Below are 27,627 nucleotides of genomic sequence, written 5' to 3'. Positions count from 1 at the left end.
GATCTCTGACTTGGAAATGGAAACACAGGGGTGCTGCAGGAAGGAGCATCAGTCCCTTGTGTCATCTGGAGGGGAGGACAGAGAACAGATTTGCAGGCTTCTATCAGCTTTTCCAGGAGCTCAAGGCAGTGGAGCACGTCAGCAGGAGGGGGTGCAGAAGGGTTTTCGTCCTTTCTGATGGCCAGGGGAGAACTTTTGGAGGGTTGTAGGTGGAATCTGGAACAGGAGCCAGGCACTGGGAGAAAGCAGAGTTTGAAGATTCGTTTTGAGGCACTGGCAAAAGCCATGGGACAGGGAATGCATTTTAGCTGCCAGTCTTTTTATTTCTTTTTCTTTTTTTTTTTCTTCCTCTTTTCCTCTTTGTGTAATGTTCATATCATCAAGGGGGGACTGTTCTTCCTTCAGTGTGATTCATGCCAGGCAGCCAAGAAAACCATGTCTCAGGGAGCTCTAAGAGAAAGGAGACTCACTTAGGAACCATTGGATTGTAAAACTTTGAAAAACAAAGGCTGAAGACAAATCCTTGCAACAATGGAAGAATTTTGCCTGATGCCAGGACTCGTGTTAGAAGATGTATTTTGATGGGTGAATAATTGCAGGGTGCAGCTATAGAATCCACCTCCAGATCTTCTATAGCAGTGTTTCAGTCCCAAATGAAATGTTCTGTTCTGCTCTAAATGATAACTTCGGTGTCCAGCAGGTTCTAATTCTCATTCTACCTGCCTTAAAGAAATAAATTTGTAAATATGAATTGTTCTCAGTGTGGACTCTCAGTTCTTGTGTCCCTACTTTTTGTTTATTAACACAACCACTGATTGACTTTTGTTAAATGTAAATTTTATTAAAGTTGTTGTTAATTACAACGTAATAGTAACAAGAACTTTAATAACATTCACATTTAATCTCACCATGACAGTGTGTGTTGAACACTTTCCATCCTGTCTGGCTGGGAGTGTTGAGCTGCTCTGTGAAAGAGAATCTGTTAATCCATGCTGCAAGTGGTTGTGAAATTCCTGCCTGAACACAGAAGCAGAATAAGGAGCCTCCTGCAAATTCACTCTCTGCTTATTCATTCCTTTGGAGACTCTACATATATCAGACTTTGTTTATTTAAAGAAGCCCCAATGCTGTTTGCAGCATTTACAAATTTTACAGGGGACAGAAACTTTCTGATGCTTGTTTAATTGAATAGCACAAAACTTGTATTTTTGTAAGACAACACTCAAAACTGAGTATTTGGTGCATTGTTATTGAAAGTAATTTTTTTGTTTGTTTTGTTTTGTTTAAAGCATATATTCTTTCTTACTGGACAGTATTTAAGTATCATTTACAGTGCACAGCAGAAGGCTGCTAACTGATCCCCTTAGAGATGCAAATAATTCTATGGGATTAAACTGGATACTGCTTTTTAATCCCCTTGTTTTATTAGGAACAGATGGACTTTACTTCTTCAGATCATCATCCAAACAAAAAAAGAAAGGTAGCAACTCAGACAGCCCTGCTTTACTGACTGTGTTGTTGGGGTGTGCATGTGTGTGTGCTGTGGTGAAAAAGACAATCAGCTGAAAAAATCATTTCAGCAGCATGCTGCAAAAGCAGAAATAGCAGATACAGATGGAATGATCAAGGCTGATCCTCTGCCCCAGGATTTCAGAATAATGCATAATGAAAGCAAGATATCTATTTTAAAATATTCACTCACCTGGCTAAAAATTCTGATAATTTGTGGTGTCCTGCATTTGACAGCTTGCTCTGCACACTCCCCTTGCTGGAGCAAAGGGAGCAGCTGCTGTACAGGATTAGGATGGCTCTGCTGCCCCAGTGGCATTTGTCACCGTGGGAGGGGGGCTTCGAGCCAGTGCTGTGCCTCAGAACCTTGCTTTTTGTGAAAATCACTGAGAAGGGGAGAGATAATGGTGTGTTTATGAAATATGACAAGTGCTCCCACAAGTGACGTCTGAAAGTGAGGGCACTGCTGCCTTTGCACCTGGAATTCCTGCGTGAAGGAGCCCTGGTCACAGAAGGGACCTTTGTAGGGGGGCTTTTGTGGACTCCTCACTGCACATCTCTGTATGTCACAGATCATACTTTTCATAGTATTTAGAATTTTTTTTTATTTATTTTGCCAAAAGTAACTTAATCTTTCTGTCAGCCAAATCACTTTTATTTTGCTTCAGACTACTCCAAGTGTGCTGAAATGGATGTATTTCATATGCATGTTTTGTATTTTCATCATATGAAAAAAATCAAACCACCTATTTTACTTGGTGATTAGAAATCAAGATCTTTAATGAAATATAGAAAAAAATTACCACTTTCTAGAGTTTCCCTAGAGCTCTCTTGACCAGGTCACCTACTGACTTTTTCACAGCAAAGCTCCTGATGTTCCAGATCAGGCACTTAAGTAGATGTAGTGAAAAAAAACCCCAAAACATCCAAATGTTGCATTCAATTTTTTTTTTCCACTAGAGTTAAAAAGTGTTCTTCAGTATTCATCTAAATTCATTATTTTGTGGTGTGGGTGTGTGTTGTGTCTTCATCTTGCTTTTCCCCTTCCTTCCTCTCCTGCTTTAATGTCAACCTACTGCACAGAGTAAAAGGCACAAAACGTTTCTGGTTTTGCAGCATTGTGTTTTGTTAACTGAAAAACATTCATGTTTTGAGATATTTTGGTGTGTTTATGTATATTTCCATGCCTATTTCTACATTACCAATTCAATGAATTGAATACTTCATGAACAAATAAAGGATGAGTCAGGTCTTTTTTTGTGTGTGCCTTTGTCGTCCTGCAGATTTAGCATGAGAATTATTTGTATATATCAGAAAACACTTTTGCCTTCAAGGATGCTCATGCAGATACAGCGAGCCCAGTGCTGGTTATCATGCTGCTGCTACAGTGGCAAGGCAAAGATTTTAATAATCAGCCTTCCCAAGGCAGTGTTTGCAGCCAGAGCTCTGCTCCCCTCCAGTGTCCTGCCCCACTGGAGGAGATAAGTGGCTTTTTTGGGCACCCACCAGCTCCCTGTTAACACTGCTGACGTAAAAATGGTCCTTGTGCTGGGCTGTGTGGGGGTGGAGGTCTTTTCTGCTGAAATACAGAAATTAACCACAGCTTATCTCCTCTTCTCACGTATACAACTTGTCCAAAGTGTCTCTGAGAAGCAGTCAAGACACCAGGATAAGCCGCTCAATGAATAATTATTCTTTCTTTTCCTCCCCTCTGCAGAACAAAGAAAGAATTATGCACGAGACAGTGTCAGCAGCATATCTGAAACATCACAGTACCACGTGGAGGTGAGATGAGAGGGATACACCAATTACAGCTCTCAGTTACATGTGGTTATTTTTGCCTACATGGGGGTTTTTTTGAGGATATATAAGCTTGGAGGAACATGCATCTCCCAAAATATCCCTCCAGTCTGGGGTCACTTCAGAGCAGATTACACTGAAGTGTCTCAAATTCAGAGCAGATCACACTGAAATGTCTCAAATTCTGTGGCTTTGCCACAATGAGCTGAAATCTGGATGTGGAAGGATGTGTGCAAAGTTGTGTGTGGTTTGGCAAGCAGACAGGACCCCTCAATGGGGCTTCAATTCCACACCTTGTGCTGCTGGCAAGGCACATTGGGTGGTATTTAAAACTGATATTCTGATCAGATCTGATCAGCAGAGGTTTTGGAATATTCATATGGTGCTGAGCATTAACCCTCCAAGCCCCAGTGGGCTGAGTGTGTGAGTTAAATACACACAGAGTCTTCCCCAGTGTGAGGAGCAAAGTGTGTGCCTTGCTGTCTTAAGCTGCTTTGCAGAATTACTGCATGTGCTCTCATGTTTAAAATATTCAGCAGCCTGAGTGCCTGTTAAGCACTTTTGAATGCAGTGCCTCCTTTTGGAGCCTTACTTTGGCTTAAAATTTCTCCTGCTGCCATCAGACCAGTGACATGGGTTAAGCCAAGCCTTGCAAACACACAAATCCTCAGCTTCTTCTTGCTGGGTTTTAAATCATCTGTGAATTGTGAGATCATACGCAGAAGACTCTCAATTTCAAGTGCTTCAGTCCTACAATCAGTTTGCAAATGAATACCTGTGCCTGTCTATTTTGTGTGCTTTCCTCATAATTGTTTTGGTCCTGTACTGGCATAACAATTAGTACTTGCATTTAGAATCTGAGCATTCCTGGGTAAGCAGCCAGTGCAGAGTTTGTTTCACTTTGCTTCTTTTAAATACTTTGATTATATGCAGCTTACACCTACTTTCTTCTCTGTAATTACCATGTGCTGTTATCCTGTAATAGAAGAAAGCACAGTTAATCCTTTTTTATTATTTTTGTTTTTTTAAAAGTTATTTAGAAGACAGATATGCAGGCACACATTAAATGTGGTTCAGCTTGAATGAGTGTTACCAGACCTTCAGTTGGAATGGGAAGGTGGATTTATGCCTGAGCAGAACTAAGTAATTTTGTGGGTTTTCTTGCACAACTGGCATGCTGAAGGAGAAATTGCCGCAGCCATCATGACAGGGAAGCTAGCTGAGGTGATGTTTGTGAGGCACTATTTAGTTTCCAGGCCATTAATTGAGTCTGGAGAATAGTCCAAGCTGATGGTGAGCAAAAATTGTTACAATTTCCTTCTGTGCTGCCCAGAAAAGTGACCAGCCCATCCATAAGGTATCCCAGTCAGATGCAAGCCCATCCTGGTTGCCACCAGCAGGCTGCTGGCAGCTCTGGAAGGGGTGAGGACACTCCAGGTCAGGGTGGTGGTGGAGCTACATTGGCAGGGAGCTCTGCTGGCACCTCCTGAATTCAGCTTGCCAAGAGAGAGACAGGTTTTCACTCCTCAAGAAAGCTAATTAAAACTCATGGTTTAATGCTAGCTTTGATACCTGGAGGATGTCAGAACGTGCCTTCAAGTCTGACTGCCTTCAGTAGTGAGGAAATGACAGTGGGTGTCAAAAAGCAAGCCACAAAAATAAGTTGACTTAAAATGACATTTTGGACTATAAACATCCTTCCTCATGTCCTAGAGGAGGGCTCTGCCACATACAAAGTCACTTTTACTCCTGAATAATTTGCATTGCCACTTCCTGACAATTTAAATACTGGCACTCCTGAACAATAGGGAAAATTGCAATCATAATTTCTTTTAAATGTACATTTGACTCACCAGCACTTGACCACCTTTGTTCTGGACCGGAAAGAGGCGATGATCACAGTGGATGATGGAATAAGGAAGCTGAAATTGCTGGATGCCAAAGGCAAAGTGTGGACTCAAGACATGATTCTTCAAGTGGATGACAAAGCTGTCAGCTTGGTGGACTTGGAATCAAAGGTAGGATCTGTGAGTGACAGTCTCATTTTCAGAGAGGGAGGAAAAGGGAGCGAGCAGAAAAACTATGTATGTGAGACTGAGGATTTTAATTAGCTTATTATCACTTTCCCTTTTTTGCTCATGCAGTTTTTTCCTGAGATCAGGGCACTGTATAGTAAGGTGGCATTTTGTGTTTTCTTCTTTTTTTTTTTTCCCTCTTCTGACAGAATGAACTGGAGAATTTTCCTTTAAGCACAATTCAGCATTGCCAAGCTGTGATGAATGCGTGCAACTACAACTCAATTCTTGCATTAATATGTAAAGAACCAACCCAAAACAAGCCTGATTTGCATCTTTTCCAGTGTGATGAAATCAAGGTAAGATAATAGTGGAGATCTGCTATTTGAATAGGGGAGATTGTATGAATTGGCCAGTGCAGTGGATAAAGCTAAATGAGCTGATTCACAGAAAATAATTCTTTACTTTTATTCTTGTAAATATGCTGTAAATTTAATCCACTTATGATATCAGCACTGCTTACAGTATGTTAGTATTGAAAAGGAGTAATCTAATATTTAAACTGACTCCTCAGTGCATGTTCAAATATGTCTTTACTGTAAATATTGGTTCTTGGACTCTATAGCTGCCAATTTGGGTTTGCAAATGTATAAAGCTCTGGAAAATGTCTATGGTTTGCCTTCACACTTCTGAAAAAAGTGGTGCAAAATAATTTGAGTTTTCTCAAATTTATTTTATAATCTGCAAAGAGCTCATCTGAGCCCTGAGTCTTACCTACTCTTTCTGCTGTTTTTGTCACTGAGCAATTAAACATCCTCTACATTCTCACCTCTCTGCATCCCTGCTCTGCTGGAGAAATCTTGAAAGAGAAAATATTCCTTGCAGGAGGGGCAAAACAAGGAAAGAAATTGCTTGTCTCTGATGAAAATATTGCCTTCAAGTGTAAATTATTTTTTTAATGTATTCTGCAATACTTCTTTATTTCTGAGGTTATAAATTTTAATTCTGTTAGTTACTCTCTGCAATTCCAGTTGATCATTTCAAGGGGATTTCTTAATTCCTTTGTAGTAGTTTGTATTATTGTCTTGAAACAACAGATTGTTAATCACGCTGTGGAACAATTTTGGAATTAGCATGGTGAGAGTGGTGTGAGGATGATTAGTTATTGAGTGATTTATTGCACAGAATTTACTGTTTTAAAGGAAAGTGGGATCCTGTCAGAATTTCAGGAGGTGTTGTGTTAAATAAAGCAGGGATCCCTTTTGAGGAGTGTTTGGACCCAGCTTCTCAATGTGTAGAGTTCATTTTTGAAGTTGTTCCTCTGTGTAGATATAAAAATATAGAGTACAGAAGCGTGGCTTGGAAGTCATGGAAGTATCTCCCTTACTTCTGAAGTATTCTTTGATTCTGTGGCCATACCATGGGTTTTTCTCCTTACCCATGAAACTTTTCTGGTTTTGAAAGTTTAGGTCTTTCTCTGTTGGCTTGTCCCTGCTTCTGTTTGAAGTCACAAGCAACTCCAGGAGCCTCTGCAATAAAAAATTGTTAAAATCAATACTATTTGGGGCATTCTGACAGTTTATAAACAAGAAAAAAGATTCAATAGTAAATACCAAGAGTGTTGGATTAATTGACTTCTTCTGGGTTGAAGTTCCTCTGGTCCCCTAAAGTTTTTTTCTGTTTATTCTGTAAGCCTGAAGTATCCAAACTATTCTGTAGTGCAATCCATCATAGCCTGAAAAGTCCTGTAATCCCCTGGAATCCTAAATTCAACAATGTCTTCTGGTCCTAGCAGAAATCACAGATTCCTCCCAAAAAGGTGCACTCTTCTGCATGGTGAGGATGCTAGGAAAGGCATGGTCCTTGCAGAGTGAGCCAGACACTGACAGATTTGGGCTTTGACAGCCTTTGTAGGAAATTAATTTGTCAGCTGAAGACATGTAACAGAGCATTCTAAATCCTGTGAGAAGCCATGACCTATTTAATGCAAGATCTATTAAAATAATGCTCCAGACATGCATCAAAATTTCACTTGTGGGGCCACTGGTGGAGGCAGGCTGCACTTGTGGAGTGGCAGGAAGGGACAGATTAGGGAATCTTCTGAAAAATTCATCTTCTGTCACATGAAAGAGAAATTGGAGGCTGTCACTATTTCTGAAAGGAAATTGAACCATGACAAGTCACTTTCTTAATGCTTATGCTGCTGCCATCTATAGTAGTTTTGCTGCTTCTATATTTAGCAGATTTTCCTTTTATAGTCCGAGACAAACAAAATACTTGAGACAACCAAAAATTATGTATGCAGAGGGAAAAAGTAGCTTATGCAATAGTGGTTGACTTCAGATAATTGCAGCTGTTCAGACAAATTTGGTGTCTAGATTATCTTCTTGTGTGATGATAATGCTTGAGGCTGGAGTAGTGACAAAAACTCTAACTCCCAGGTTTTATTCTCTTCTTTTTTATGGTTTATGCGTAAAATAATTTGTCCCAGTGCTTTTAAATCAATGGGATTTGATCAGGTATTCTCTGTCTAAAGGTGAGATATTTATTTCAAAGAGTAGCTGATTCCTGATGTTTCCTGCTCCTGTCTCCTTAGGCTACCCTTATTCATGAAGATATTGAAAGTGCAATCAGTGACAGCAAAAGTGGGAAGCAAAAGAAGAGGCTTGAGACACTGAGGTAAAAATCCAACTTCTGGGCAGTGTATAGGATTATCAGGTAGTGTCACAGCATTCAGAAGCTCTCCAGGTCTGCCTGCTTTCTTTGGGGGTTTTGTGGGGGCTTGAGCTTTTTTCCTTCTAGCTAATAATATACTTCCAAAGCCATGTGTATTAAAGCCATACCTTGCTTTAATGATTTCTCATGTTCTATTCAATTTATAGCGTCAGTCTTACCTTCCCCAGTTCCACCTCAGTGATGGGAACAGCTGAGAGCAATTCCACTTGCCAGAGAATGGCATTGCATGTCTCAGCTCTGCATATAGGTCAAGTAGTTCAGAATTTAAATTAAAAACCAGAAATTCCCCATATCTCCATGTAAATAATATTATGCTAAAAGGTTTTGGGATCTGAAGATGTTAAATAAAACAGCAACTGAAGACTGAATAATCTTCCTGCCTGCCTGTTTAATGATGCTGAAGACTTCTTGTTTCCCTGGTAGCAAAATCTTCTCTGCCAGTTGGAAAATGTGAGGGAAAGAAAATGTGAGGGTTCAGAGAAGATTAATACAGAAATGAGAGGTAGCAAACAGAGGCATAAAAGCAAGGGCACAAATATATCAGATACTGAAGGGTGATGGTAGTAGCTTGTTATAAATTCAGTGTGTAACTGATGCTGATTGTATCTCTCAATAATAATGGTGCTCAGATAGAGAACTCTCTGCTGGACAAAAATTAGAATGAATGTATAATAGTTCTGGATATATGTTAAATTCTGATGGGCAACTTACAAAGATTTCCTAGAGCAAGGGGCACGTCTAGGAAAAAAAAAAAAAAAAGACCCTGAACTGTGTCTAACTCTTTTTTCAGGTTTAAAATTAAATAAATAGATTTTACCATTTGTGGGACAGTTGCAAACCAGGTTGCACTGAGAGGCAATCCAGAGGGACTCAAACATTGGACATTGGACATGCTGGGAAACTAATGAGATTTAATTGGGAAAAGAATGTAGGTCAATACATCTGTTGGGACAAATAATCTGAGATATCAATCTCTGAGGGCTGTGAGGCCCAGAGGTCAAACGTGGGTGGCAGCTGAGTGCTGGCTCCTCCCTGTTGGCTCATGTGCCTGCTGGCTTTGGGTCACAGGGAGGGACCCTCCTGCCTCACTGAGCCTCTGAGGTTCTGCAAGGTGGTCGATGAGTAAAAGGGGATTGGAGGAAGGAAAGGCAAAAGAAATTTATTTATTTATTGATGTATTTATTATTATTATTATTATTATTATTATTATTATTATTATTATTATTATTATTATTATTATTATTATTATTATTATTATCATCATCATCATCATCATCATTATCATTATCATTATCATTATCATTATCATTATCATTTTATTAATTTATCTGTTCAAAGTCCAAACAGTATTTGATATTTTGTGGTCTTTTTTTTGAATGCTGTGAACAAGATGGGTTCATAAAAGTCAGATTTAAGGTGAAGATCTAGCTTTTAAACAGAGCTCTGGGGAAGGAATGAGGGATCTATATGACTGGAGCTACTGTGATTTTTTTTGTCTGTTGGTATCAACAGACTGCAGAATGAATTCAAAGACCTCTTTCCTTACAGCATTTAAATCTACACTAAGAACTGGAAAATTGCAGGTAGTACAATCCATGATATTGATGTGTTTGTATTGAGACAGGATCAACAGGCCCCTGTTAGAAAGAAAACAAATCAGCCAGTGAACTTGGTTTTGCTGGCAGGGTTTTAACCAAAAGGTGGTTGACAACTGGCCAGACTGAGAGGACCAGATACTTGATTTGTGATGGTAGCTTCAAACCTTCCAATTTTCTCCCATACAAGAGACAAGTCCCACTTTTACAAAAACACCACGCAATCAGCCCAAGGCCCTGAATTTATCTGTGCGAGCTGCCAGGACTCCTCACATTCTTTGGCACTGCTTGGGGACTTCCCAGGTGACAAAGATTTGGTGGAGTGGGTTTCCTGGAGTGGGTTTGTGTGTTTAACATATGTACAGATCATAGTCTGCAGTTGGACATATGCACAGATCATGGTCTGGAGTTGAACATATGTACACATCATGATCTGGAGTTGAACATATGCACAGATCATGGTCTAGAGTTTGACATGTTTACACATCCTGGTTTGGAGTTGAACATATTTTTACATCATGGTCTGGAGTTTGACATATGTACACATCATGGTCTGGAGTTTGACATATGTACACATCATGGTTTGGAGTTGCACATAGTTACACATCATAGTCTGGAGTTGAACATGTTTACACATCATGGTCTGGAGTTGAACATAGTTAGACATCATGGTCTGGAGTTGCACATATTTACAGATCATGGTCTGGAGTTGCACATATGTACACATCATGGTCTGGAGTTGCACATATTTACAGATCATGGTCTGGAGTTGCACATATTTACAGATCATGGTCTGGAGTTGCACATATGTACACATCATGGTCTGGAGTTGCACATATTTACAGATCATGGTCTGGAGTTGCACATAGTTACACATCATGGTCTGGAGTTGCACATATGTACACATCATGGTCTGGAGTTGAACATATGTACACATCATGGTCTGGAGTTGCACATATTTACACCTCTGGCTTGCTAACTTGCCAATCCCATAGCGTGGCGCTCAGTCCTCGTGAAGCCTCCTCATTTCCTCTGACCCAGCCCTGGAGAACAGAACATTTCCCTTCCAGTGTCACTGGTGGGCTCTCTCCTGTCCCTCTAGGATGATCTCCAAAGCTGACAGTGCCATCCCCCCACCCCCTCGGGCCCCTGCCCCCGTGCCCCCGGGCACCATCACCCAGGTGGACGTGCGGAGCCGCGTGGCAGCGTGGTCGGCGTGGGCCTCGGAGCAGGGGGACTGTGAGTATTCCTGGGGCTCTGCCACACACAGGGAGGCCTGGAGTGAATTTTTATGGTGCTGGCTAGCAACAGGAGGAGTTTGGAAAGGCCACCTTCACGATGGCAGAAGTGGTGGAACAAGGTCAGCCCTCTGCCCTCGCTGCGAGCAGATTTTCCCAGTGGAGTTTGAGATGCCCCAAGCCACTGCTGCCTGATCTGGGGACAAAGATCTCTCTGTCATAATCTGATTTGTCATTTCCTTGCATTTCCCCATTTCCTGGATCCCTGTTCAGAGCTGCTTTTACTTGTGCTGGGTGAGGGTTCCAGATTTGGATCTGGGCTTTTTTGTGAAGGTGGTACCAGTAACACAGTAATCTAATGATGCTCTCCCCAGTAGGAGGGCCAGATATTTTGGGCAATTAAAAAGTGTAATCATGGATAAAAGGTGACTTGATATCATCATTATTTATTTTTATTATATTTATCTTTATAATGGCTCCTTTGGTTAATTTTTATTTGCATTATTTGTTGGGTTTTTTGTTTGTTTTTTTTTTAAGCCTTAACTAGGAAATGCTGTAACTTTAACATCCATTAATGGGTTGGGATCTTTCTGTTTGATGGTTGTTTGTGGGTTTTTTACATCCCTAAGGGGTGTAAAATACTCTAAAAGACATAGAGTATTTTGTTTTATGTCCCTAAGGGATGTAAAAACATTTCGATCAAATTTCTTTAAAAATAAAAGTTCTTTAGAAAGAATAAAGTTCCTTCTATAAAACAGACTGAAAAGTTTAAGATTTTTAGTTTATTTGCTTGGGTTCTTTTAATAATAGATATTAAGACTGTACCAATAAATAACCTTGGATTCCTTAATTTTTCTTTTATTAAATTGTATCTATATCACTTAACAAGGTACACAACTATGTAGTGAAAACAATGACAAATATGCAGGGCAATCTGAAATATTAAGAATTATTTAGTCTATGTACCTACATGCATCGGTTTTGAGTAGAGGCTGTCTTGTTCTTTTGCTCGAGCTCTCACATCAGAAAAGTTTTATTAGTGTGGTGTCTTGTTGGAGCAGTTGTGGATCCGAGTTCCTGCAGCTCCTTTTGCTCCACTCAGGTGTATCTTTTCTAAAATGTGTTCACTGAAATCCCACCTGCTCACAAATGCAGTGCAGTACTAGGTGTGGGTTAAAAATGCAAAATTTCTCATTCCTCAAAAAATTCACCCTTGTTATTTTCAAGAAGAGTCACTGACTCTGGGTGTTGTTATTTGGAAATATCAGTCCTATCACATCATTCTCTCTTTTTTTTTGGCATCTCTTTTTGCTAATAACTTTTTACATAATTGTCTTCAAAGCCACTGCACTCTTTCTTGCTTGCTTCTACTGGAGTAGCTTTCAGCATATTTTGCAAAATGGGATGATTCATAATTGTGTTGTATTTATAATCTGCTACTTTGAATTAATTTTTAAAATACCCTGCAGTTAACTTCATTTATGCAGTTAAGTAGACTGAAAGCACACACAGAGGCTTTTTTTGTGAGCCTCGACAGGATCAGGCATTAAGATGCAAAATTTTCAGCTTGTGTGGAGTCCTTGCAAAGGGAATGGCAGAGTTTCATCCATCTTTTTCTTACAGTAGTGTAATTTAAAGCATAAACTGTATAGAAATTGTTAAATACTAATATCCTAATCCCATCTTTATGCATGTCTTTTTCTCTTCTCCCCTCTTTGCAGATGAAAAGCACAGACAATACCACGAGCAGGAGGAAACAGCAGAGATGATAGCAGCCAGGATTGACAGAGATGTTGTAAGTGATGTACAAGTGATGCTGCTTCATGTCTGTGAGATTTTGCAGCTCTCCTTTGTGGGAAAACTTTTCTCCACATGGGAAATTCAGTTCTGGAGAAAACCTTTCCAAGTAGCCTCTGCTTGTTGTGGTAGATCTAAAATGAACAGTGGCAGTTCATTTCCCTAATATCCTTTATCAAAGAGGAAGAAAAAGACACTGAATGTTGATGGCAAGTTTTCTGCTGTGAAGAGCTGGAAATATAAATTGTAATTTTTTAGGTGGACTGACTTCATCAAACTATGTAAGGATAAAAAATTCCATCAGTTTAGCAGGACTTGGATGCGTGCAACACCTGGAAAATGAACATGGTCATTTCTGAAGACAGGTGGACCCTTTTTATTTTTAAATTCAAGCATTCCTGCATTTCAGCAACAATATTGGGCACGTTCTGTGGAACATGCTGGATCAAATATTGCCCCATCTGTCATTTGTAACTTTCTACTTCTCCACTCTGCTGTTGCCCTCAGCAACATCAGAGGGTCCTGAGAAAAGCATGTTGGGACCTGCTGGATTGGTGTCTTTGTGTTTTCCCCTGGGGTTCATTCATTCTTCTCCAGTTACTCTTTGAAATTAATTCTTCAAAGAGCACTTCTCCACAAACAGCTTTATTTGTAGAGAGCTTCACCAAATAGCTTAATGCTCAGTACTAAAGGAGATTATGAAGTCAGACCCTTTATGAAAATGCTGTCCATTCAAATCATTATAATTCTTTAAGTGTGCTCTCAGCAAAAATGTCATGTGGAAGTAAATTGCGTAATTGCAATCTGAGCTGAACTATCTTGTTACACATAATTAAAAAACTTCCAGCAGGCCGACATTAAAAAAAAAATAAAAATTTGACAAGTATGTAAATTTAAAACCACAAGGAATCTAAATGTGGAATATTCCAGCATGGAGTTTGTTCTAAGGAAGCTGTTGGTGTCTGGGAGTCTGGACATTTCAATTTCTGGAGTATTTCTGCTATAGATTCTGTAGAGAAACAGTTACTTTTCTTTTCTCCCACAGCAAATTCTGAACCATATTTTGGATGACATAGAGTATTTTGTCACCAAACTTCAAAAAGCTGCTGAAGCATTTGCTGAACTTTCAAAGAGGAAGAAAACTAAAAAAAGTAAAAAGAAAGGACCTGGAGGTAAGAGTTCATACTGCACATGGTTCTGTTTCTCTCAGGACCTTTGAAGGAGCTAGGAAATGTCTTTTTGTGTGGTTTTTCTTAATCAGTGTAGCAATTTTCTCTCAATTTGATCACAAAAGTTCCTGTGCAGGATATGCTTAGAGAGAAATCTATGAAAATTAATTGCTTGAAATCAGTGGGGAATGACTAATTAGAGATGTGACCACAGAATATGCTCCTGCAAATTTTTCTATACTTACAAAATTCTGTGAGATGGTAAATTTGTTATGTATTTTGTTGTTTATTATGTATTATGTTGTTTACTTATGGAAGCTGTAGACATAGAAATGGGTGTATAAAAATCTCATTTTGTTCACCAGAGGGTGTTCTTACTCTCCGTGCAAAGCCACCTCCTCCAGATGAATTTGTTGACTGCTTCCAAAAATTCAAGCATGGCTTCAATCTCCTGGTAAGTGACAGCAGCTAGTCTGAGAGGTGAGGCCAGAGCAGGGCTGGCCACCTCTGGGCCAGCCTGGCCTCTGAGCTTTGGGATGCTGCTGCTCAGCTTCTCTACACAATGACTAGATGAGCGTGTTTGGTGTCCAGCATCACTGTTTTCCTTCCTTTCCTGGTTCTTTAAAGCCTTTGGCTTGGGAAATGTGATTTTGAGTCATGAAAGGATTCCTAGGAAGGTCTGTGGGGCCTCACAGCTCTGTTGTGTGTTTGCCAGCATCACCAGCTGTGGCCTTAATTTGATTTTACTCAGCCAAGCCCATCAGACTCGCTGCGCTTGTTGCCATCATTACCCAGGACCTTCTGGCCTCAGAATATTCCACCCAACAAATTCCTGTCTCTTGGTAGGTCCTCAAAAAGCAGAGATGATAATTCAGGAGCCTTCTGCTGCATCTCCTCCTCTGCAAGGGGGAGCCTCCTGTTCGAGGGAGGCAGCACGTGGGACACCCTGGCAGCATTTGCTGTCAAACACTGCCTGTCCCTTCCCATTGCTGGGGAGGCTGTGCCAGGGGGGAAAGCTGCTCTTCAATTCACTGAGCCAAAGCAGCTCCTTTCTTCCTCCTGGGGAATGAATTCTGGGCTGTAGGAAATATTTAGGCCAGTTAAAAATATCTTTAAAAAAAAAATAGCTGCATCAAGTGTTGTGGTTCTGGCCTTAAGGGATTGTTGCTTGAGGGAGGATGAGTATCCTGAAACATGCTTGTCCATCTCAGTAAAAGATGTAATGTCCAGGGTTTTTTTCCATTCTTTTTGCTACATTCTGCATTAAATTAGTTTTTTCTTACTCAAGAACAATCTGTGCATCTTTGAATCTTTCTCTTCTCTGCAGAAGTCAGAACTCTTGTTTTGATGCTCAGCACTATCTGGGACCTGGTTCTGGTGTTGCTTTTGAGGAGCTGTGCTGTGACAATGCTTAAACAATTCTTAACTTCAGCATCTTTGCAGGAGCAACAAAAGCCTGAAATTTGTGCTTTATGCCCAGCAAGGAGAACTGTATAAAATAAAGAATCTGGTTTAAAAAGAAAAGGAGTATCCAGAAGAATAAAATCTTCAACTAGAATGGAAATAGTTTTAAAACCTCATGTTGGAAGTTTCTAGAAATGCCTGCCATCTGTCCAAGAGCTTTAGACAGACTGGGACTGGGTTGTTATGACTGAGGAACAATGTTTAGGAAGTTATTAGAAGCAAAATCACATCCTCCTCCTTTCTTCATTTGGAGGGACAGTTGGATGGAAAAGCAGAACAAGGGCAGCCAAAAGCAGTTTGAGAACAGATGGCAAGATGCAATACAAACTACTACAACTCTTTAAAGAACATTTGGGCTTCTCATTTCTGGAGCCCACAAAGCCAATGGGTGATCAGTAGATTAAAGGAATCCTCCAAGAAGTTCTATCAGTGAATGAATTTTTTAATAGTTTGGGGGTTTTAGAATATTTTTTTTTTTATGGTGGTGTTTGGTCATAGGTTGGATTTGATGATCTCAGAGGTTTTTCATAGAAATACTTTATTATAACAGATAAAATGTTAGATGAAATTCACCATTGATAGATGTGATAGTCATGGACTGACAAGGAAAAAATCTCATATATAAAACAAATCAGAACAAAATGTTGATGCAATAGAGATTCCTGGGAGACAGACATCTCTGTTCAGTGTGATCAACCAAACAAATGATAAAAGGCATCAGGGAAAAATAGACAACAGAACATTAACAATATGCCAACATGTTACCTGGCCTGATATTTTTGGCAGTGTAGCAAAATTGAAGAAGGTCCAGGGTGGACAAGAATGCTTGAAGGAATTACTTCAGCTTGGAAAAGACCAGATTCAGGAATAAGTAATGAGTCTGTAGATGGTTATGAGCTTTGCTAGAAAAAGTGAGCTGAGAAGGACATTTTGGTTTTATTTGGAGAGTTTGCAGAATACTAATGAATGTAAGAGGTGTCAGATTTCCAGAGGAGATTCCTCCTCACAAAACATGTCATTTGGTTGTGGAACTTCTTGTTTTGCACAATAGGTGCTAAAATATGCATGGAGTCAGGAGCAAGGGGATGGATCAGCACTTGCACTTGTTGCAGGGCTTAGTTGGACCATGGCCATTCTTATGTGAGGTATTTTTTGTCTTAACAGTTAAATGTTTCTTAAAATGTACTATTTGTTTGATCCCTTCAGGCCAAGTTGAAGTTCCATATCCAAAATCCTAGTGCAGCTGATCTGGTCCATTTTCTCTTTACCCCACTACACATGGTAAGGTTTTACAATTTTAAGTGTTTCCCTTCAGAACTCTTGTATTTATATGCTCTGTAGCCTTTTCAATGATAACAAGACTGAAATGTTGTGTCCTTGGACAATAAGTAGAAATGTTTGTATCTCAGGATGAGGTTTTCTGTAGAAAATAATTCATATCATTTTCTGCATATTTTCCTTTCTATTAAATGTATTTATTTAAATAATCTATAGACTCATGTTACACTTTGCCATTATAATCTTTAATTAACAATAAAAAATTGAGGTTCTCTACATAATGCAGGAGGAGAGTTGGAAGCATATTTAATGGAAATATGTGTGGCTTTGATCAGTAAAGCAAAATAACATTGCTCAGAGTGGGTCTGAACAAAAAAGGGTTGGTGACCAGAACAACAGCTCTCCAGCAATAAATAGTTTATTTAATTTATGTGACATCAAGACACCCTGTTAGATTCTCAGAGGGGTTTTTACTTCTGGAGGGTGTTTTTATGAGTAATGACTGTTTCCTAGCAGCACTGCAGGTAACACAAATTCACAGTCACCTCCTTACTGACAATGTGTGTGCTCCTGGCATTATTTTATTCCTTGGGTTTAGGTGGTGCAGACCACAGGAGGGCCAGAGCTGGCCAGCACAGTGCTCAGCCCCCTGCTGACAAAAGACACCATCGACTTCCTGAGATACACCGTCACCAGCGAGGAGGGGCAGCTGTGGATGTCCCTGGGTGACTCATGGACCAAAGCCAGGTGAGAAAAAATCTTCAGGTTTTAGAGAATCTTCAGGGTTTTTCAGAATTTTCTCTAATTTTTTTAGATTTTTTTTCTAATTTTTTAGATTTTTCTCTAAATTTTGTTTATCGACATGGTCTTAACCAGGTTATCCAGCCCCCAGTAAATTCAATATTACTTTGTTATTTTGTTCTTTGAGGGTTTTGGAAAGGAACTCTTTAGCTTTGCTGAGATTTGGGATCTCAAGGAGCGACAAAATGTAGAGAGAATTTTTTTTTTTTGTCAGTGGTACCCAGAACCTCTTGACATAATCTTCTGGAGTATCTTTTTCTGAACTGCCCCTTGCATGTTTCCAGTTGTTTTCCACAGTTATTTTTCCAACCCATCTATCTGGACTTCATTACAAAACAATTTGAAGATGCAATAAAGAGTGATAAAATATGAAATAATAGCTATAAATATCTGTTTTCAATTTCCAATAATTATCTAAAGTTAAAAATTTGGAATGTCTTTACTTCTTTAAAAGCATCATAATGCTATAAAAATGTTTGTAATTGTAAAAAAATGTTTATTGACTAAACTGTGCCACATGTACCTTATGCATTGCAGTTAATGGATTCACTGTTATGATTTATCTCAGCTGCAAGTTAACTTCTTTATTTGAAGAAATAAAAGTTATCTTCTTATTTGTTGGGTTCAAAGTAATCCTGTAGTTTGAAATTCAGTGAATTGAACATGCAAAAGAAAAACCTTAAATTAACAAAGTGCATTTTGACTATAATCTGTGGTAGATGAGTACATTTGATGATGATGAAGTATGCAATCACTTGGGCTGGAAATGCAGCATGACTTTTGAGTCTAGTCATCCTTGCTCTTAAATTTCAGATTGGAACACAAATGTCTACCAGATGGATTTTGGTTTTATTAATTATTTTATTAATTGTTTGGTTGATTGAAAGCTGCAGAGTAGAAGGAGGGCTGCATGGGAGGAGTGGAAATGGCCTCATAGCATTGGAGCCCCTTGCAGGGAAAATGGATCACTGGGAAAACAATGGGCTCCTTGTCTTGGGAACTACTGCATTTGTAGTAAAAATCAGAAATCATCCTGAAAAAGGGGAAATGGAAAGAGAAATGGCTGGTGCTTGCTAGTGAAGAATGAAGCACTCAATGCAGTTGGCACTCAATGCAGTTGGCTGATCTGTGCAGATTAGAATTGATGGTGAGATTGATCTCAGCATCCAGAGGTACCCTGGGGTGGGATGTAGCAGGAGAGGGGAATGGTAAAACCAGGGATTACTGGCCAAACCCTAACAGGCTGGGAATGGCTGACTGCTCATGTGACTGGCAGCATTTGTCCTTGATTTTGGGCACTGTCAGCAACCAGCCTGTTAAAAGACTGTGATGTACATTCCTGTTTCTGCTTCCAGTGTGAAGACACAGCAATTTATACTGTGGGACAGAGTGTAAAGTTTATCTTGTGGGACAGAGTGCTCTGTGTAGTGCAAAGGCAGAGCAGGACAGCATCAATTTAGGTGTTTGCTATTACAACAGAGAATGCTAGTGGAACTCTGAAAAGTCGTACAGTATTTTATAAAGATCAATCTGGACCATAAAACAGCAAATGTGTTGGCAGTTCTTGTGTCCTGGAGCATGTGGGATTTATGTCTGTAAATTTATTGTTTGTTTTTTTGGTTTTGGTGTAACTAGGCCCCCTGGCTTTCCATGCTTTCAGGTTTTCTTACAAAGCTGTTTCTCTGAATTCTTATGTTGGTGCTTTCACACAAATAGAGCATTGCAATATTTTCCCCCCCACATCTCACCATTAAAACAAGCCCTAGATTTGTTTTGATTGATTCGTCTATCACCCATCTTTGCTATAAGGCAGAAGTTTGCTGTGCTTTAGCACTGATGTGTCCTTCCAGAAGCAGCAAACTCCTTCTGCAGGGCACTGCAGGGAGGACAGCTGAGGTAAATAAATGTGTTCTGTTGTAGCATGATTCTGCCTCTACTGTAATCCCAGCCTCTCCTCTACGCTAATAAAAATTCTGAAGCATTTCAATTTCTATAAATTGGACCTTATTGAACCAGCATTTTGTGGCCCTTGACGTGGATTTCTGATGTGCCTTTCCCACAGAGCTGAATGGCCAAAAGACCATTTTATCCCCCCGTACGTGCCCCGTTTCAGGAATGGCTGGGAGCCTCCTTTGCTGAACTTCATGGGAGCTCCAAAGGAGCAGGACCTCAACCATCTGGCTGAGTCTGTGGCTAACGTGGCAGAGCAGCAGAGGAAGCAAGAGATGAAAAGACTGTCCAGTGAGGTAAGAGTGCTGTTAATTAGCTAATTAACACCGACCCCTTCCTTCCTAAGGGCGAGGGGCGTTCCTGGAGTAACCACAGTGGAAGCTCTTCACGCTTATAGGAAGTTATAGGAAACCAAATACCGGCTCAGGCACCAAAAATGCAGTTAGGAAAATAGAAGGATTTTGCCTGCTGCTCTCCTTGGACCTGTGCACTCCCCTGCCCCAGCTGGGAGGACAGTCCAAGCCCCCAAGGTCCAGTTTGATTGAGCTCTGCTGTCAGATCCCATTGATTTTGGGCATAAATACTTTGGGCAATTGTCACAGACATATTTCCTGAAAAATCCTTTCACTAGGTTCTTTTCTCCTGAGAAGCTGGGAAGCTTCAGCTTCTCCATGTTTTGCTGCTTTGGAATGTGATTTGGAGAATTGTTTACCCAGCATGTGAATTGTTTTTACTTGATGACCAATGACAGCCAGCTGTGTCGAGGCTGTGAGCTGTCACAAGATTTTATTATTCATTCCATCCTTTTCCTTTCTAGCCTCCTGATGTTTCCTTGCTCTTTCTTTAATATAGTTTAATATAACATTTTCTTTTAATATAATATATATCATAAAATAATAAATCAGTTTTCTGGAACATAGAGTCAAGATTCTCGTCTCTCCCCTTGTCAGGGTTGCAAATTCCACAGGCAATGTTTGAGCCAAAGTGTTGTCAATCACAGACACACTATCCAAAAGAAAGGAACCACCCTATCTGGTGGAATTTTGGACTTAAACTGCCTCCTCATAAATGTGGGATCTATTATTCAGTAATCTATTGATACTTTCACTGTATTGCTTATAAATATTCAGAGGTGCTCTCAGGGCAATACCATGTCAGGTAGATTAGGCCAACTTCAAAAAAAACCCCTGCTGATCAGGAAAATGATTGTATATAGAATTTTCCCAAACTTTTCTTCAAAGGAATGTCACAAATTTAGCAAAAGTTAGGTTATTCTCTTTAAAGAGTGGAATTATGCATCACCCCCTAAAGCCTTTAGAGAAACCAGGGTGCATTTTCTGACCAACTTTATAGCCAGCCCCTTGTTTCTCAACCCAGATTCTGTCTCTTCTTTTTCAATAGAATTTATCAGAAAATGAACTTTGATTTTGGTGAAATTTTTAAGAATATATGTGGATTTTGCTGCTTTTTAATTAACAAAAAAGAGGGTGTTGTCTTTTGAAGCATACAGAAATCTTCCTTTTGGAAGGTTCTGTCTTTTGCTGGGAGGACATAAGATTTAATTTAAATTTTTATTTCATTCTTCTATTCTGGTTCAGCTTAAATCTAGTGTTAGGTAATCCAATATACCCTTTTAGCATTCATGAGATGGAAGTACACCTAAGAATTTCCTAGGTTCACTTAGAAGTCTTTTCTATTTTTAGGAATTATTATTGGGTGTTATGGGATGTTGTTTTCTTGCAAATCAATTCTCTAATTTGAGATAGCAAAACCTCCCCAGGAAAAACTTCCCAGTGACATTAAAACTTTATTTTCATGAAAATCTCTGTTAGTCAATAAAAAAAAAGGTCTACTCAGCTATAGAGACAAAAAAATAAATTGGTAAAAACCCTGCCAAGCCAAGGAGGGATAACATGATAGATTCTTGATTACTTATAGCACTGTTTGGCTTTATGCCTAACAAGATACACAAGAATAAATGTGACAAAAAGTAAGTATTGCCAGTGATTCATTTTGAGAAGAAAAGCATTTAGTGAAGTTAATGGGCACAGTAAAATGAAATGTAGCTTTTACCATTGCTATCACCACCCTTCCCTCATGGCCTCTCAAAAAATGTTAGTTAGTGTTTTAAAGAATATTCTAGTTCTATGGGCAATTCTGTGGGGTTTAATTTATTTTATTAATTGCTTTTCATAAACCCTCAGTCCCCTAAGCAAGTGTCTCTGGGTGCCACAACACCTGGAGGTAGAGATTAGGCGAGTAACTTTTCTGTAGCCACATTACCAGAGACAAGAAAAAATAAGCCAAAAGCACAAACAACGCAGGAGAAAACTAAAAAAATCCAAAACAACCCAGGTTTAAAGATTTGGCAAATTCTAGTGAATCTCAGCCAGTCTAACTTGTGCAGCTGGATGGTATAAGGAAAGGATATAAAATTTGCTATTTCAATATCATAATACCCACAAATGGACTGTTAAGCTTGGTCATGCTTTTGGAAATTGTGATTGAGATAATTCTTGCCTAGAAGGGGAGTGTCGATGCTGAATTTAAGATGGTTTTTTGTTAAAAAAAAACCAAAAATAATTTCCTAAACCCTTGAATGTTCTTACATATATGCTTGTGATAAAGAATGATTATTTTCCCGAGTTAAAAACCATAATGATATTAACTGTCACTCATTCTTGCATTTCTTCATGGACTATAGCCATATTCAGTGAGGGTGTGACATGAACAAGCTCTTGCAATAGAGTGATAATTTTCCTTCATTCCTTCCACACGCTTACTGTTGGCTGCCTAGAGCTTTGTGGCTTGAGTTGTACATCCAGAACAGCAGCTCAGAGCAGTTTTTCTGTGCAGGGTACTTTAAAGCAGCTCAGCCATTGTTTGTAAGTTGTGTTGCTGTGGTGATAGCTGAGAGATGACACAGCCCTCGCCCCAGAGATCTGTTTTTCTACAGAACATCCACTACAATATTAATGCAGTGGCACGACTCGGGGTAGAAATTCTTTTATTCTCATCCTTTTGATCTCCGCGTTTACCTGCTTGAAACGCAGAGGTTATTAACTTTTCATGGCAGAACTGTGGGCACCTGAGGATGGGGGTGTGGTATTTGCTGGGTCCCCAGGATGAAGGAGGAAATGATTGAATCTGACTCCATGTTCTTAGAAGGCCCAATTTATTATTTTATGATTTATATTATATTAAAGAATGCTATACTAAACTATACTAAAGAATAGAGAAAGGATACAGACAGAAGGCTTAACAAGAATGATAATGAAAACCTGTGGCTCCTTCCAGAGTCCCAATACAGCCTGACTGTGATTGGTCATTAAGTTAAAACAATTCACATGAGAGTTGGTAAACAATGTCCAACCCACATTCCAAAGCAGCAAAACACAGGAGAAGCAATCAGATAATTATTGTCTCCATTTTTCTCTGAGGCTTCTCAGCTTCCCAGGAGATGTAATCCTGGCGAAGAAGATTTTTCAGAAAAGAGGATGGTGACATGAGGGAATGCTGACAGGGGCCCTGGGAGGAGGGCACTAATCCATCCTCTTCTTGTTCCCTTTTTGTCTTGCAGCCTCCCGGCGTTCCCGACTACCCCCCGGCGGATGGGTATGCATTCAGTAACACGGTGTACAAGAGAGGGCCTCTGCTGGACCAGGGGGCAGCTGTGGCTGCCTTTAAGCAAACTGTTAGCCGACATGTAGATAGGTAACCCTGCCCCGTGGTGCTGTGGAAAACTGTCCCCACTTCTTGCTCTTGGGGTGGCGGGGTCTGTGACTGCCTCTGGTCGTGGCGTTGTGTCTGCTGGGGAAGTGATTCTGTTTAGCAGTGCTTTTCCTTACCTGAAGTGTGTGATTTGGACTCTTTTTGTGTCATTTCTATGAGATATCCTGGTTATCTATGATGTTAAATTGCTGCTTTTGTCAAAAATGATGCAGTGGAGTTCCAACTCAATGGCAAGCACAGAATCCACCCACTTTGGTTCAAATTTTAGTTCTGATTTGTTTCATGTTTAAATACGCTCTTTGCTCTTTTCAGAATTACAAAGACTGACAAGTCTACTCTGAGATTCACCTGTCCTTGTTTTGACTGATTGTTTGATTTTCTTAGCTGCTCACTTAGTTCTCCATCATCTGCTTTTTTGTTTTCTGGGCTGGTGCATAAATACCCACTTTCAGAACAGTGACACCTTGTCTCTTCCATCCTCTTTCAAAAGCTACAGAAAATGCTCTGAAATGTTTGCATAGCAAACAGTGTCTTTTTGCACATCCTCTTTCACCCCCTTCATTTTATCCTAAAACTGAATAACTTGACAAGATGATTTGCAGTGATCCTTGGCCTTGTCTCTGGGGAGAATTTATACCAGCACAAACTGTGGAGGCACATCAGTAAAGAAGCTTTGGAATTGCTCTCCTGTACCAAACCATATTCCATATATACTATATGAAAAGCATTTTTTCTTATGAGCCATGGAAGATGTTTTAAATTTTGGGGATCAACTTGCTGGTTAAAGCATCCTCAATATAACTCTTTTGATGAAAACCCTTTCAGAATCCCTAGTTTCGAGCCATGTGCTAAAAGTTCCTGTTTTTAATCTGCATGCCAGCCAATTCCCATGTGGTGTGCAGGTTGAAGACACAATTAATTTCTCCGAACTTTGAACTTATTCTTCATGGCAACAGCAGCAGAGTAGTCTTCTCTTAATTGTTTTCTCAAACTTGATTGCCTGTTGCATTCTTGTCTTGGGACCATTTGTTTTGAAATCTAGATGATCTGAGCTCTAAATTCCTTTCTCTTACCTGTTATGTGGTAAGACCTGCTTTGTCCTTCCAGAGCAAGAATATTCCATGCAAAAGGTTTTGCCACCACTCCAGTTTTAGAGACAGAGTCCTACTGCATTGAGCTGTTGATGATATCAGGGTGTCTGGAACAGAAAGAGTTATCCAAGCCTCTTTTGTGGCAGTAAAGAGAAGTGGGAGTTTCCAAGAAACAGTTCATGAAAAGTGAAATTAATCTCTTGGAAAACTGTGGAATGAGACCTGCTGTAGTGGTGCCTGCTTCTCACCACTGATGTATGACATGCCTCCCTTGGGTGATGCAAATCAGCTCTCAGAATCTTAGACTTTCAGTGGATATTAGGTATTTCAGGAACTCTGATGCCACAAAAGCACTGAATAATTTTCAGCAAGTTTTGTGCTGTCTCAAAGCAGCAGTTTCATGCTGTGGAGTTTGGCTTTCACTGTCATTTGAAGAAAAGCTCTCAGAAAGTCTGTGCAGCCCTCTAGGATCTCAAGCAGGGCACAGTGAAGAGCTGAGGCCTGAAATTATGGTATAACTGCTAGGCAGGGAGAAGCACAGAGGAGGATGGATGGAGGGAAGTGATCAGAATATTTGTGCAGAGTAAACTGGCTCATTAAGCTGGGCTTGAAGAATCAGGCTCTCTTCAGAAGCATTCATCCATTGTCTGGCCCATGTTCAGAGTACAGTAAAACTAAAATGTGGACATTTAAAAAAATTCTTCCTGAGCTACAATTTTGAAGTAATCAGAATAGTTAGGTGTGGACAAAATAGGAAGATAAAGAATATTGTAATGATTTTGTAAAGGCTGCCTGTAAGTACTGCCAGAGCTACATTAGTCACATCTCTGAGAAAGAAAACCAAAATTATATTAATTTTAGGGGGGTAGCAGGAAAAATTGGTATTACTCACACATTGTGCAGCCTTGTAACAGCTATTCTGCAGGCTGGGGGTCATCCCCTGCTTTCCCTCTCCCCTTAAATACTGTGAGTGTTTTCTCTTTCTTTCAAAATAATCTTTCAGTCTGAATATGATTTTCCTTGGTGCTGCTCTTCAAGTCAAGTGAGACAGTTCTCCACAGCCATGCAGTAGCCAGGCAGCTGCTGGATTGCTCAGGCACACCTGGAACCCAGAGTTACACAGCAGCAGCAGCAACCACCCATGCTCACATCCCCAGGCTGTGACCTTGTACCCAGCATTTCAGGCCATGGATTGCTTCATGTTTTAATTAGCTGTTTGGATTTATGTATCTATTTATTTATTTGTCTATTTATGTGGGGTTTTTTTTTTTTGTTTGTTTGATTACTTTACTGTCCAGTGTGGGTTTATGCTGTTGGTGTAATTTGCAGCAAGTGTATAAAATTACTGGACTGTGGAAGTGTATAAAGTGTGTAAAGTATGCAAGTGGATAAAGTTACTGGGGGGGTTTCTGGACCTGTTTGGAGTGGGCTGGGGGACTTCTCAATTGAAAAGTGTTGTGTCAAAGAAAGCAGTAGCTCCATAACCAAAGGCACTCTGGACAGGTTTTCCTCATGGAAACAGAGAGATACAGAGCTTACTGGGATGTGCCTTGTTCTACAATGAATCCTGTGTGTAAGAAGTTATTTCTCATTCTTAATTGATAAAGTATCTTGAGGTTGTTGAAGTTGATGGCATCTTATGGTCAATTAAGAAAACTGATCTACAATAGGTGAACTTTTTTTAGAGTTTAACTCCATTAGTATTGATGGCAACAATTTATTCATCTATTATGTATTTGAAACAATCTGTAATGAACACTAGAAACACAATTTCATACAAAGCCTCAGCTATCAATTATATCCTAAGTATAGTCATTTGTTTATATGGCAAATGACTGTTTAACCTTCTGTAGGAAAACAAACTAAATATAGAGTACATGTTTATTTTGAAACAATAGCACCTGCTAATCTAGGTTGTTATCATACATCTTGCAAGCAGTGAGCTAATAAAGATTAGCAGTTCTTGAGGTCTGTGTATTTCAGCCACCTCTTTATTTTGTTTATTTGTACTTTTTTTTTTTTTGCACTTAAATCAGTATATTATGAATAGGTGGTCCTGCAACAGCACCATATTATGCTTGAGGTTTTTGTTTTAAAAAACGTTTTGCAAGTTATTCAAAGAGGGCATTTTGTGTGTTTAGCTGCTTGACTGTCTCCCTGAACAATAGCCTGATCTTTGCTTTGCAGAAACTACGAAGCACACAATAAAGCACAGAGTAAGAAATATGCCAAATGCAAGTACGAATTCGTGGCAAGAAACAACAGCGAGCTTTCTGTCATGAAAGAGGAGATTCTGGAGGTAATTTTGTTTGCAAAGACAACACACAAATTTCCGGTGCTACTCAGAGCTGAGGGTACCTTTCCTGTGGACAGTGTGGCTTTCCTTAATGCTTGCTTCAATGTGTTTGACTTGTCTGCCTCAGTATGGAAAGTTCAGTTAATTTGTTTTGCATCAATTTTGCTGACTTGGGAAGGGTGCTGTAGAGATCCGTGCTCGAAATACATTTGTGTGTTCCTTCCACCTTCTCCAGGGTTGCTTTTAAATATTGAGTAGTGTTTAAATAACTATCTGTGTACACATAGAGTATAGAGAAGGACTGTTCTTTCCAAGAGGATGTGGCACCAGAAAAGTGAGATACATTTGGAAGGGAGGGAGCAACAAAGAGAGAAAATGCTGAGTGTGAGAATGTGGGGCAGGCAGGCAGGCAGACTTCTGACTGCTCCAGGCTCTCCTGATCCCATTCCCTGTTCACCAAGTCTTGTGTCTCCTAATTTGTGCTCCCCCAGAGCTGCCTTTACTTGGATTATTAGCAATTATTTATTCCTTTTGTTAACAGCATGGGTGTTGTAGAGACGGCAGCATCTCTGTGCAAGTATTTGGGTTTTGTTCCACTGTCTGATCCAGCACATTCCTGAGTTTTACAGAACTCCATTCCACACTTATATATTCTTCCTTGAGAGCCCCATTTTGAGAAGTGCAGTAGAACTATGTGGAATTAAGGATGGTGGGAATCAGGGAAGATCCAGGGGTTTCTCAGGGATGCATCTGTGCAAGATCTGTCGGCAGACACAGAACCTGGCAAAGCCGCGATTTTGTTTTGATACGATTCACAGCCTAAGCACTGCCAGGAGGGAAGTCAGAAAAGACATGTAATTAATTTACCAAATTCTTTCAGATTCTGGATGACAGAAAGCAGTGGTGGAAGGTTCAGAACAAGAGTGGCAGCACAGGCTTTGTGCCAAACAACATTTTGGACCCTCTGAGGAACACGGAAGGCGGTCAGGGATGGCCGGAGCCTGCCTACACCCGCACCATCCAGGTACTGTCCATCCTGGGGGAAAAACCTCCTCTGGAAGTGTCAGGGTGTGCACAGGAAATTTACACTTCTTGGAGAGGCTGGAGATTGATGTGGGGAGTCTTTGCTTCTTTTTTGCCAGGGCTGGGATTAAAT

At 39.9% G+C, this 27,627-nt stretch overlaps 1 protein-coding gene across 7 annotated transcripts in view; it reads left to right on the top strand.

The window, feature by feature from the left end:
• Positions 1–27,627, top strand: part of EPS8 (EGFR pathway substrate 8, signaling adaptor) — a 124,340-nt gene that overhangs the window by 79,435 nt on the left and 17,278 nt on the right. For 4 of the 7 annotated variants that reach the window (XM_084206690.1, XM_084206692.1, XM_084206691.1 and 1 more), the window contains exons 5-18: positions 3,227–3,294; positions 5,166–5,336; positions 5,534–5,683; positions 7,921–8,003; positions 10,758–10,894; positions 12,615–12,688; positions 13,736–13,862; positions 14,225–14,313; positions 16,530–16,604; positions 17,200–17,348; positions 19,465–19,648; positions 22,933–23,066; positions 26,363–26,474; positions 27,352–27,495. In XM_084206690.1, coding sequence (XP_084062816.1) covers positions 3,227–3,294; positions 5,166–5,336; positions 5,534–5,683; positions 7,921–8,003; positions 10,758–10,894; positions 12,615–12,688; positions 13,736–13,862; positions 14,225–14,313; positions 16,530–16,604; positions 17,200–17,348; positions 19,465–19,648; positions 22,933–23,066; positions 26,363–26,474; positions 27,352–27,495 — 1,697 coding nt within the window. The remainder of the gene's footprint in view (positions 1–3,226; positions 3,295–5,165; positions 5,337–5,533; positions 5,684–7,920; positions 8,004–10,757; positions 10,895–12,614; positions 12,689–13,735; positions 13,863–14,224; positions 14,314–16,529; positions 16,605–17,199; positions 17,349–19,464; positions 19,649–22,932; positions 23,067–26,362; positions 26,475–27,351; positions 27,496–27,627) is intronic. The other 3 variants (XM_084206694.1, XM_084206695.1, XM_084206696.1) reach the window with 3 other exon arrangements.

Source organism: Fringilla coelebs (genome assembly GCF_963513975.1).
Source record: "Fringilla coelebs genome assembly, chromosome: 5".
NCBI lineage: Eukaryota > Metazoa > Chordata > Aves > Passeriformes > Fringillidae > Fringilla > Fringilla coelebs.
The sequence above is the reverse complement of the archived record's forward strand: the minus strand, read 5'-3'. Positions and strand labels throughout refer to the sequence as shown.